Source organism: Nannospalax galili, unplaced genomic scaffold, assembly GCF_000622305.1.
Source record: "Nannospalax galili isolate Female #2095 unplaced genomic scaffold, S.galili_v1.0 scaffold1009, whole genome shotgun sequence".
In the NCBI taxonomy this organism is placed as follows: Eukaryota; Metazoa; Chordata; class Mammalia; order Rodentia; family Spalacidae; genus Nannospalax; species Nannospalax galili.
Genome location: NW_008360054.1, coordinates 1,487,749 through 1,500,441, shown reverse-complemented (window position 1 = coordinate 1,500,441; position 12,693 = coordinate 1,487,749). Strand labels below are relative to the sequence as shown.

Genomic DNA, 12,693 nt, shown 5'->3' with positions numbered 1-12,693 from the left:
TGAGGGTGAATTTTTGTACAACTAAGAAACTTCACACATGTATCACATTTTCTAGTTTGAATCCATTGTCAATTCTTTAGTGATCGATAAAAAGTGTTAAATAAGGCAAATACTGTTACATGCTGCTGTGTAATGAGGCCTGCCAAGCAGGCAGAATTCTACTCATAATGACAGTAATATTAAATGCAGAATTTTTAAAATCCTTGACATAAATAAAGAAGTTATTTCTCTGGACTAACACTTTTTCCACAAAATTTTTATTTTTTAAATTACAGTTTTTATTAATTTGTATTTATGTGTTTGAGTGTTTTCCCTGCATATATTTTAATACACCATGTACATGCAGAGCCTGGAGAAGCCAAAAGAGGGCATTAAATCTCCTGGAACTGGAGATACAGATTGTTGTTAGCTATCGTGTGGGTGCTGGGAACTGAACACAGACCCTCCACAAGAGCAGCAAGTTCTCCTAACAACTGAGCTATATCTCTGCCCCTAAAAAATGTTTTTTAATGTGTAGAGGTCATGCAACATAGTCCAGAAAATCCTAACAGGGTAGCTGTGATGCTAGTCTACAATAGTCTACTTTGATTCAGAATACAGAAAGACCTTGTGTTGGGTCATCCAAGGGAGAAAGTAGACCAAGAAGGAATGAATACCTGAAGTGACCAGGCATCTTTGAAGCCTGAGTTTCTAATAATGCCAAGACTTTCTAAAGGTAACTTCTATTTATGATGGAAGGATGAATAAAGCATGGCGGAAGATCCTGAAAACAGGCAGCCTGGGGTAGCAACAAACACTGGCAATTTCAGCACTCAGCAGGCTGAGGCAAGGGCAGGACAAGTTTGAGGGCTACCTGGGCTACACAGTAAGACTGTGGAGAAAGGCAGGATGAAAGGGAGGGGGGATAAGAGGGGAAGGGGAGAAGAGAGAGAAAAGAGGAAGGGGGGAGGAGAAGATAGATGAGGAGAAAGTGAGAGAGGAAAAGGGAGAGGTCCAGACAGCTATTCAGACCCACAGACCTATTCTGAATGAACCTACCACAAGTCTTAATCAAATGAATACACCAGGTTAAAAAAAATAGGAACAGGGGAAAACACTGGAATAAACAAAAAGAGAAATAATGAAAAAAGTGTATCTAAATTAATATTAAAACACAAGAGGATTTATATGGAAGTTCTGGAGAAAATGAACTCAGAGAATGAAGTAGTATAATAGAAACCTGAGATGGCCAAGGCTCTATGCAGTGGAAAATTTGGAGAAAGATTGTAGGTAAGTTATGGCCGATAATGGAGTCAAGGACAGGCATGTACTGAGTGACTAAGGAAGGACATACCACATTGAAGTGGTGTGTCCTTTTACACAATGACCATTTCTCTACTTCCAGGGCATTTAGTGTCCTCTTCTGGCCTCATCAGGCATTGCACCCACGGGTGCACTTAAATGCAGGCAAAACACATAAAATTAAAATAAAACTTTTTTTAAACGGCACAGAGGCAGTGTTGGGGATTTAGCTTATTGGGTAGAGGGCCATCCTAGCATACCAGAGTCCCTGGCTTCACTCCCCATCACTGCCTAAAATGAAGTGGTAGAGGCACAGAGGCCTGTAATCCCAGCTGCTCCAGAACTGCAAACTGGAGGATCCAAACTTTAAGCTCCTGTTCAGGCTTGGGTACAGGTCAACCTAGGCTGCATTAGATTCTATCTGAAAACAAAAGGAAAGTTAGATGATGTAAATTCAGTGTACTGATGAATGAAATTCTAAAAAAAAAAAAACCACAAATGAAAAAGAAAGAAAGAGCCACAGATGCTGTTTCTGATCAGTGTGGTTTATTTGTTCTTTGAACCCTGTTGGGAAAAAGGCGCCCCAGCTGATGAATTTATGGTAGCTTTCTCAGGTCTAGATGAGGCAGATAATAGCCCAGACGGTGCCATTGAACCTGGTAGTCTCTCTCCTTCTTCCTCCTGCAGACAGTTACCTGTGAGGGTTAGGAGAAGGCATCAGAATGGACTGACCAGCCACTCAAGTAGGGGAGACCTCAGGGATAAGCACATGACCAAAGCCATTATTATCTATGGCCTGATGTTTGCTGTGTCCCTTTTCATCCTCTTAGTTTGGGTTTCTCCCTCAGTCCTTCTCCCTCCCTCTATTTTTCTTTTTTCCAAGTTTTTTAATTGAATTTTATGAATTTCATACAATATATTTTGATTGTATTTAGATCCCCTCCACTATCTGCAACTCCCTTTACTACACCCCAATTTCATTGATATTTGTGTATGTACATATATGTGTGTGTATGTATATGTATATGTATATATGGCCAATAGAGTCAAATGTGTATCCCCAAATGTCCTTCAGTGTGGAGTTTTGTTAACCTACCAAGAGTCCAATCCCAGCATAGACTTGGGAAACTGGGTAAGAAACCCCAACCCTACTTGAGGAACTATTGGAAACCGATGGCTGATGGGGAAGGGAGAATCCTTCTCTTTTAAGGGTGTGACTCTTGGTAGGTTAACCAGGTTCCCTCTCTTTTTAGTTTCAGTTTTAACCCTCACATCCCTTTCATTCCCTTCTCCCTGGTTCTGAATTAATTATCTATCAACCATCTACCATCCATCTAGAGAATTTTCTATCATCTTTCAGTAATCTATTATCAGCCTCTGTACCATTTACAAGTTCCATCTGAATTACCTATCATCTTGAAGTTGCTTATGAGTCTCTATCATGTAGTAACTGTCTTTCCATTGTCAGTCTGTTATCAATCCACCTATTTCCTATCAATCATCTGTATATCCTTCTATCAACTATCTAGCATATGCTAATCATCTATATGTTAAACATCTATCCATCACCTATATATCCTTCTATTGACAGTCCTGTAGCATCTATCTAATTATAATTTCTCTCTCAAGTTTTTCTCCTCTCATTCTCAGCCTGCCTTTTGGTATCCCCCACTTCCTTCTCTTTTCTGCCACTCCTCTAGTTTAACCAAGGTATAACAGACATAAAATAAACCGCACACATTTAAAGTGAATGATTATGGTAGTGCACACCTCAAATCCCAGAAATCAGGAAGCTGAGGCAGAGGATTTTTAATTCAAGGCTACCATGACCTATATAGTGAGATTTTCTATCAAAAAAAACCTAAGTGATTTGATAAGTTTTTGCTATACTTAACTAAACCGTCAGTACCCTAGGGACCTAGGAACTGGGAACATTCCATCATCATTCCTAAAAGTATTCTTTTCTATAATTTTTATTTCCTTGTCATTTGCAAACACAGTTTGTTTTTAGAAAGTCACTGGTCTGATTTGTCCCTACAGATTAATAATTCATAATATTTTCCTGAGTAGCATTCCATTGTTGGGATACACCTTTTGATAGAAACTCCAGTTTTGTTTTCAGTTTGAGGCTGCTATTTTTTTCTTTTTTGGCTATTACTAAGAACAAAGCTATGCTTATTTGTGTACAAGCTTTAGATATGTGTTTTCATTTTCCTACATAAATTAACAGGGTTGGGATGGTTGTGTCCTATGGGTGTAAATAATAACTTTCAATGAAATTACCAATCCTCCAAATTCCACTAGCTTTCTGTAAGAGTTCCTATGGCTTCACATCTTTCCCGCACTTATTATACTTAGACCTTTTTTTTTTGTCTTTTTGAGACAGAGTCTCTCTGTAGCCCCAGCTGTCCTGGAACTCACTATGTAAACCAGGCTGGTCTTGAACTCACTGAGATCTGCCTGCCTCTGCCTCCCAAGTGCTGGGATTAAAGGCGTGTGCCACCACATCCGGCTGTACTTAGACCTTTTTCTTAATTGCTTTTTGCATATGTGTTATATCATTGTATACATTTTTTAACGACTAATGTTAACATTTCAAGGCCCATTAGAGAACATTGTGACTACAGTTAATGTAATATATATTTTAGAATTTCTGAGGGTAGTTTTCAAATTGTTCATACCACAAAACATGATGTGATAGAGGTATTAACTTGATTTAGTCATTCCAATATATATATATATATATATATATATGAACACATATACCACATAGCATCTCATACATGTACACATTACTTGCCAACTAAAAATAAAAATAGAAGCTGAGCATAGTGGAAATGGCCTAAAAACCCAGCACTTGGATGACAGAGGCCAGATGATCATGAGTCCAAGATCATTCTTAGTTACACACTGAGTTTGAAGCCAGCTTGGACTACATGAGATACTGTCTCACAAAGTCAAAAACCAAACCAAAAAAAATAAAAAAACCCAAAAAACCCAAAATAAAACAACAAACAAAAATAAATAAAACAAATAAAAAAGCCAAACACATAGCATTAAAATTAGAAAAGGGCCAGGCGTGGTAGTGCATGCCTTTAATCCCAGCACTCTGGAGGCAGAGGCAGGCAGATCTCTGTGAGTTCAAGGCCAGCCTGGTCTACATAGTGAATTCCAGGACATCTGGGGCTACAGGGAGACCCTGTCTCAAAAAGTCCAAAAAAACAACAAAAAAAATTAGAAAAGGCCAGCCATATCCAAACAAGGAGAAAATATTCACAAAACATATAGTCAGCAAAGGACTCATATGTATAATAGACATGTATTGAATAATTATGGGCCATATTTGATAAATGCAACATTAGGTCATTTTGTTATTGTACAAGCATCATAGATAGGACTTACACAAGATAAGATGGCAATAATGTCACTAGGCACCTTTTGAGACCAGTTTTGTTTGTGTATTCAGATCACCATGAACCAAATTAGTGTTGTATGGGGCTTGCCTGTATTAAAAGTTCTTGCAATACAATACTGAGAAGACAGGTAAACAGGCACACACACACACACACCCCACGCCCATACACACGCACTTCCTGCTCACCAGGAAACAGCAGGTCAGGCATGTGATGAGTACCAGGAGTGCCAACAAGCAGATGAGGATGATGGCCCAGAAGGGAAGTTCTGGAAAAACAAGTACTGGGGTGAGCTACAGAGGGGCTAGAAGTCAACCATATCCCTGACAGACAGACAGACAGATAAGGAAAAGGCCACTGATAAATAACACAGATGGAAAACTTCTGACTTCTGCCTCGCTTGGGACAAAAACCTGGTAGGCCTTTTCTTTCATTGGTAAGGCACTCTTCTGGCTGACCAGTCCAGACCAGTCCGGGTAAGTCTAAAGCCAGTCCTGGGCATATCTCAGCTTAGAGCTATGGGCCTAACAGTCCTCTTTTCTTTAAGTTGACCAATCCAAAATTAAAGGAGGAGAACCTGCTCTTTCCCACCAGGAGCACCTAAAAGACCCAGGCCTTCCTGGGGCATTGGATTCTGATTTCCAAATCCACTCTCCATTTGTGGGACATATGTGTGAGTGTGTGTATGTGTGTGTTTCTTCACTTTTAATAAAGTTTATTGCCAGATGCACCTGAGATTCTTCCTGCTTTTTAATTCTTTAATTGGTAGAGAAAACAAACCCAGTCAAGTCCCGTAGATGGTAGCACTACCTCCCAAGGAGCCTTCTTGTACTCTGTGTCACCTAAGGATGGGCATGAATCAGATGAGGAGAGCGTGACAGCTAAGTACAATACAGCTCTGAATAGTCTTTCTCCACATATGGGGCCCATGGTAGGACAAAATCCCTGCTATCTGTCAACCCTTTCAGTCCTTGCCATGGGTTGATCATCTTTTATCATGACCCAAGACCCTCTGCATAGAGCATTCTGACAATGCTTAGGAGAAGGTGAACCCAAGTCACCATAAGCATAGCCTTTTTTGAAACTTACCAGAATTCCTTATCACAGAATCATCTCTGCTGTAAGAGTATCCTAGAAATAAATGAAGTGGAAAGTGCAATTAAATATGCCTTCTTTATTTTTTTTTACCTTTTATAGCTCTCTGGATAAAGTCCAGGGTCTTGAGTATGCAAGGAAAGTGCTATACCATTGAGTTACACTCCCAGCCAAGCTTAATTCTTTTTAATAAAAATTTCCCAGGCTTCGGTGGATGAACCCACACAAAAGGGCATTTGGGCACACAAACCTAATTCTACAGGCACACACACGTGTGCGCATGCACACATACACATATATCAGAGTAAAGAAATCTGGTGGGAGCACTAGAAAGGGGGGTTTAGATACAGGAGGGGGATTTAAATACAATCAAAATATACTGTATGAAATTCAAAAAATATTAAAAATTTGAAAATTAAAAAATTCCAAATGTATAGAAAATAGAATAGTATAGTAAATGTCCATTGCTTAGATTTAACCATTTAGATTCTTACAGCTAAAATAATATTTATATGGGCTGGAGAAATGGCTCAGCAGTTAAGAGCACGGGCTGGGTTTTGGTTCCCACCCCCCACAGTGTGGCTAAACACCATCCAAACTCCAGTTCCCCATTTCCCTCTTCTGACCTCCACTGGCACTGCATGGCACGGGTACACTTGCACACATGCAGGCATAGCACTCATACACATAAAATAAAAACAATGAAATACTTCAAAATAATATAAACGATTGACATTTGCTACCCTAATTTGTTTAGTACTTTTGTTCAAATTTTAAAATCAGATACTATACATTTTAAACTGGGGGAGAAAAGGAAAGCTGGTCAAGAACCCATGGCTGGGGAGGTTCATAGGCTTGAGGGGAGAACATACTATTGCTACTTTGCTAAAAGTACAATGGCATACTGCCTTCTGATTGATATTTATATCTATAGATTAGTGCAGCTCTCAGCCCTCATTAGAAAAGCTTTTTGTAGTGGACAGAGGCTAATACAGAGATCCATGGATGGTCTGAGAACAGAGAATAAGTGACTTTGGTGTGTTCAGTCTTAAATGGGACAACTATATCACACTTCCTCAACCCAAGACTCTCCCATCACATCTTAATTTCATGTCCTCTCCTTTTTTATTTTTTTAATAATCTACTGAGTTCAGTGACCTCCATGAACATTGCATGGCATGGGTGCACTTGTTCACATGCAGGCAATACACTGATACACAAAAAATAAAAATAATCAAATATTAAAAATATAATCTACTAAGTCCAATTAGTGCTCCCTGTATGCACATGAGTGTGGGGCTGTCCTAGTTTGTTGTTCCATTGCTGTGACAAAACACTCTGACCAATACCAACTTGGGGAGGAAAAGGCTTATAGCTTACATATCCTCGGTCACAGTTCATTCAGGAGCCCAAGGTAGAAACTCAGGGCAGGAACTTGGAGGCACAGGCCATGGAGGAATGCTTCTTACTGGCTTGCTCCCCTGGCCTCTGCTCAGCCTGCTTTCTTATGCAATATAGGCCCACCTGCCAGGGGTGGCACCACCCACAGTGGGCTGGGCCCTCCCACATCACTCATCAAAAAGATGCCCCTCAGACATGGCCACAGGCCAGTGCAATAAAGGAAATTCCCCAATTGAGGCTCCCTCAACCCAGGTGTGTCAAGTTGACACTAAAGCTATCCAGCACAATTGACCCCTTGTCAACTTGATACACAAACACATCACTATTAAATCATAACCTTTCCAATTCTTGTCCCCAAGATATGATGTTAACACTAATATGACAACTTAAGACAGTACAACCTTAAAAACCCCACAGTCCTTAAAAAAAAATCCAAACACTTAAAAGTCCATAGTCTCTTTTAAAAGTCTCTTAACTGTGGGTGGGCTTCTGTAAAATCCAAAACAAGTACTGTCTTATTTCAAAGGGAAGAATAGGGCACACCTAAGCAAAACTAAAGTCCAGCAAAGTAGCTCAAGGCTGGACATCTGGAATTCACTCATGATCTTCTGGGCTCCAAAGGGTTCTGGCAGCTCCACCTCTCTGACTCTGCCATCCACAGCACACACAGCTCGCCTTGCAGATCCAGGCCAACTCCATTCCACAACTGCCGCTACCCTTGGTGGTCGTCCCATGGTCCTGGCATCTCCAAAAAGCTGGGGTCTCCACTGAAACTGAGGCTACACCTTTACCAATGGCCTCTTCTTGCCTCTTGGGGTGCAAAGCCTCAGATTCTCTCCATGACCCCTTCAATCCTGGGGTCTTTGCTACAACTGAAGCTGCAGTTTCACCTATGGCCTTTCCTGGCCTCTCAGAGTACCAAGCCTCAGTTGCTCCCTGTGACCCCTCCACACTTTCAACACCAGAACCATGCAGGAGACTCTTGCACATTACCAAGTCCTGCTTCCAGCTTGAGAGAGAGGCTTGGGTCCCTCCCCTCTTGTGTTCTGACCCTGAGGAAATACCTCCCAGAAGATTTCACCGTAGTGATGCTGTTCTCTTGTTACTTACAGCTGATTTTTCAGCCCAACTAACCAGCATCAATTGTCCCAGTAAAGCAAAGGTTTTACTTCAGGTTCTGGTTTCTTCTTAATCACAGCTGATTCTTCAGCCCCAGCTGACCAGAACCCACAAGTTCTCAATTCAAAATATCACACGCATATCCCTGATGGTCTCTGCTACCCTTTGAAGCTTCACAAGCCAGGCCTCCATAGTCTACAACTCTTTGAGCATAACTGTTCCAAGCTCCACAGCAACAAACTCTGAGCACGCAATAGCTTTTCCAGCCCAAAGTTCCAAACACTTCCACAGTCCTCCCCAAAACAGGTCTGTCACAGCAATACTTCACTCTCTGGTAGCAATTTCTTTCCTAGTTTATTTCTCCAATGCTGTGACAAAACACTCTGACCACTACCAACTTGGGGAGGAAAGGGTTTATTCAGCTTACATCTCCTTAGTCACAGTTCATTGGGGAGCCCAAGGTAGAAACTCAGGGCAGGAACCTGGAAGCAGGAGCTGGAGCACAGGCCATGGAGTTACACTGCTTACTGACTTGCTCCCCTGGCCCCTGCTCAACCTGCTTTCTTATACATCATAGGCCCACCTGCCCAGGGGTGGCACCATCCACAGTGGGCTGGGCCCTCCCACATCACTCAACAATCAAGAAGGTGCCACATGGACATGGCCACAGGCCAGTCAAATGGAAGCAATTCTCCAATTGAGGCTCCCTCAACCCAGGTGTGCCAAGTTGACACCAAAGCTCTCCAGCACAGGGGCCATCTCTGGATATGAGAAAACTACCAGTGGTCAAGCCTCAAAGAAAAGTGACTCTTCCTTCCTCAGCAACCATCAAATTCCACTAGTTCCTTAACTAGGTATATGGCCTCATGAGTACCTCCCACTCTCCATGCTGGAATTTTGACTGGCTTAATCCTGTCCATACCTGCGTAAGCAACCACAGCTGCTATTCATTGCATGTGAATGTACAATTGTCATCCAGAAGACAATATTTCACAGCTGTGTTCCCTACATTTTATTTTTTTGAAACAGAGCTTCACTATGTGTCTGTGGCCTTAGCCGGCCTTGAATTTGAAATCCTCCTGTCTCTGTCTCCTGAGTGCTGAGATTACAGATATTCAATACCATGTGTGGCTTCCCAGCCAAGCTCTTAAGGGTGTGTGTTGCATTATAGGGAGGACCAAGAAAAAACTTTTCAAATTTAAGTCAAATACGTGGTTACTGTACTGGACAACATAGTGCTATGTGGTTTAGAAATGGTTTGAGTGTGGAGACCCCAAAGGTCATGAGTTGGAGACTTATTCTCTGGTGTGGTGGTGTTGAGGTTATAGGAGCTTTAAGAAGTACAGCTCAATGGGCAGTGATTAGGCCCTTAAAGGCATGTGTTAAGAAGAAATTAATGTATTTCTCCTGTAATCCCAGTTCCCATGAGGGTGGGTCGTTATAGCGGTTTTAAAAAAGCAGGTTGGGCTGGGTAGATAGCTCCATTTGTGAAGTGCTTGCCTTTCAAAGATGAGGACCTGAATTCAATCCCCAGAACCCACCTTTTAAAAAAAAAAAGGTATGGCAGCATGTGCTTTCAATACCAGCACTCGATATATAGAGACAAGTGGATCCCTGGGGCTTAAAGGTCAACTAGCCTAGTCTACTTGGTGAACTCTAAGTCAGCAAGATATCTTGCCTCATAAAAAAAAGTGAGTAACTCCTGACGACAACCCAAGGTTGTCCTCTAGCCTCTGCATGCACACACATTCCTACACACACACACAAGCACATAATACATCTGGCTCTAAAACCATCTTGCTTCTTGTCTTGCCATGTGATTCCTTCACATGTGATTTCCACAGTTGTGAGACTATCTTCCATGATGATCTCTTAAAGGCCAAAAACATCAGGCTGCCAGATCCTCGACTTTCAACCTCCCAAACTGTGAGCTAAATAACTCCTCTTTATAATGTAGTGTTGTGTAGCAGTTTCTTGAGTTGATACAATTACATATTGTAAAGAAATCTGAGTAAGAGGATGTTCTAAAGAGAGATTTTTAAGGCTTAGGTTCTGAACTCAGAAGTTTTAGGAAGTCCTTGAAACTGACAAGCTGTATGAGGCTCCTCCCTTTCCAAGCTTATATAAACAATAAGGGCTAAGAGACACTCTCAGACCAGCTCAGCTCCCTGAAAGACAGACTAGATGAGCTGCCTCGAAAAGGCACCTGTGAAGCTGCCTGCAAGTTGTGCAGTACACTCCACCATCCAGCTTTCGTGAGCTATCACCCATGCGGGGTGGGCTTTGGGCGATGCAGCTGCTTTTCTGTTCTCTCTGCTCCTGTAAGTGACCCTTCTCCCACTTGTACATAACCCTGATTAATTCTGGTTCACTGAGCTGCGTGTCAGTGATATCCTTAATTTGGTCTGTCATTGGTTCCCTATCAGAGGTGAGTAGACATTTTTTTTTTCACCTCTCTAGAAATAGTGTGATACAACAAGTATCCAGGTTTAGATACTTAGTTTCAGCAGCAGGAAATGAACTAAGGAAGGAAGATAGAAAATTCACATCATTGTAGAAAGCTCTGCCTAGTAGTATTATTCAGAGCAGGTTTGGTCAACTGCAGTGTGTGAGGCCCATTGCTTGATTTTACAATCTTTGATCTCACAATGGTTTTCCTTGTTTTTTTTTGGTTTTTTGTTTTGTTTTGTTTTGTTTTTCTTAGTCTAGGTCTTGCTTTGTAACCCAGGCTGGCCTGGAACTCATAATCCTCCTGCCTTAGTCCCCCAAGTGCTAGAATTAAGGGTGTGCACCATCATCATTTTTCAAAAGGATTAATACATGTGACCTTAGCTACCTGGGACCAACAAATTCTAATATTTCTTTTTCTACAACAGGTCACACACAGAATACATGTCTGAGAGATGCCCAGCTCTAAGTGACACATCTACAGTGGAACTTCAACACCTAATGTTCGTGGAACAGAGCAGAACAGGGCATAGAAAGATTACTAATACACCTCTCAACTCTCACCAGTGAAACTTTTTCAAACAAGAATGTGATGTACACAGAAGGCCACAACTGGCCAGATTTTAGAAAATAAGAGACTGCAGAGTATGTGCCTCTGATAGGACTCCTGTATTAAATCTCACCCACCCAAGGCTCAGGGACCATCGAAGAAGAGAGGGTGGAAAGATTGTAAGAGCTAGGACTGCTGCATGAGCATAAGTAAACAGAGGCTTTCTGGCCTCTGGGAAATTCCTCATATGAACTTGCAGCAAAGAGAACAGCATGCACGAGATCCATGCTGACTCAATCAGACAAAAACCCAACATAGAACTGGGGAAATGGCAGCAGGCCCCAACCATAACTGAGGAACTATTGGGAATGGATTACTGTGGGATGAGGGAGAGTAGATCTTCTTTAAGGGAGTGATTCTAGATAGACTGACAAGACCAATGGATGAACTTGCACCAAGGGACATCTGCATACAAATGTTTGACCAGGTAGGACTTAACATTATATGACAATGCGTGAAACCCGGTGGGGTAGTAATGGGAGGGCACAGATGGGGGACAGGAGTCTAAATTTGATTAAGATCTATTATTATGAAATGCACAAAAACTCAATAAAAATAGTTTTAATTATTTATTTTATGTGTATGAGTGTGCATGAAATGCCCACGGAGGACAGAGAGAGCATAAGATTCCCTGGAATTCATATTATAGACAGTTGTTAGCCAGCATGTGAGTGCTGGGAACTGAACCTCAGGCCTCTGGAGGTGTTGACAGTGCTCTTAAGCACTGAGCCATCTCTCTAGCCTCTAAGTTACTTCTTAGTTATCTGTTTATAGAACTCCTCTGCTTATCTATGCTATAGAGAACTAACAATGTCATCTCTCTTGTTTTAAATGTTTGTATATGTATGATGTCTGTGTGTGTGTGTGTGTGTGTGTGCGCGCGCGCACGCGCGTGCTCACATTTGTGTTTGAGGGGACAGTGCACATGTGGAGGCCTTCTATTGTGTAAGTCTACTTGGTGAGCTCTAGGTCATCAAGATACCCTATCTTTAAAAATCAGGGAGGATGATTACTGATGAATGACACTGAGGTTGTCCTCTGGCCTACACACACACACACACACACACACACACACATACACACACACACACACACACACACGCGCGGATGTCTCTTCCAAAGGGTTTCTTTGTTAGCTGCTTTATTTCTACCAGAGTAGCTGTCCCACAATGTTCTTCTAACTGCCTCATATCTCACCATAAGAGTGCTTAAAGATATGTGTTGCCACATCCAGCTTTATGTCAGTTCTCAGGATTCAAACTCAGATCCTCTTGCTTGCAATGGCAAGTGCTTCAGCCCAGCCTAACAGTATCTTCTTATACAATA

At 41.7% G+C, this 12,693-nt stretch overlaps 1 protein-coding gene across 1 annotated transcript in view; it reads right to left on the bottom strand.

Annotated features, from left to right (window-relative positions):
* Nucleotides 1-1,842: 1,842 nt before the first annotated feature.
* LOC103726548 (mucin-16) overlaps nt 1,843-12,693 on the bottom strand; it is a 215,162-nt gene continuing 204,311 nt past the window's right edge. The window contains exons 86-88 of the mRNA XM_029559169.1: nt 5,784-5,825; nt 4,883-4,962; nt 1,843-1,976 (exon numbers count right to left, since the gene is read on the bottom strand). Of these exons, the coding sequence (XP_029415029.1) occupies nt 1,878-1,976; nt 4,883-4,962; nt 5,784-5,825 (221 nt within the window). The 3' untranslated portion in view covers nt 1,843-1,877. The remainder of the gene's footprint in view (nt 1,977-4,882; nt 4,963-5,783; nt 5,826-12,693) is intronic.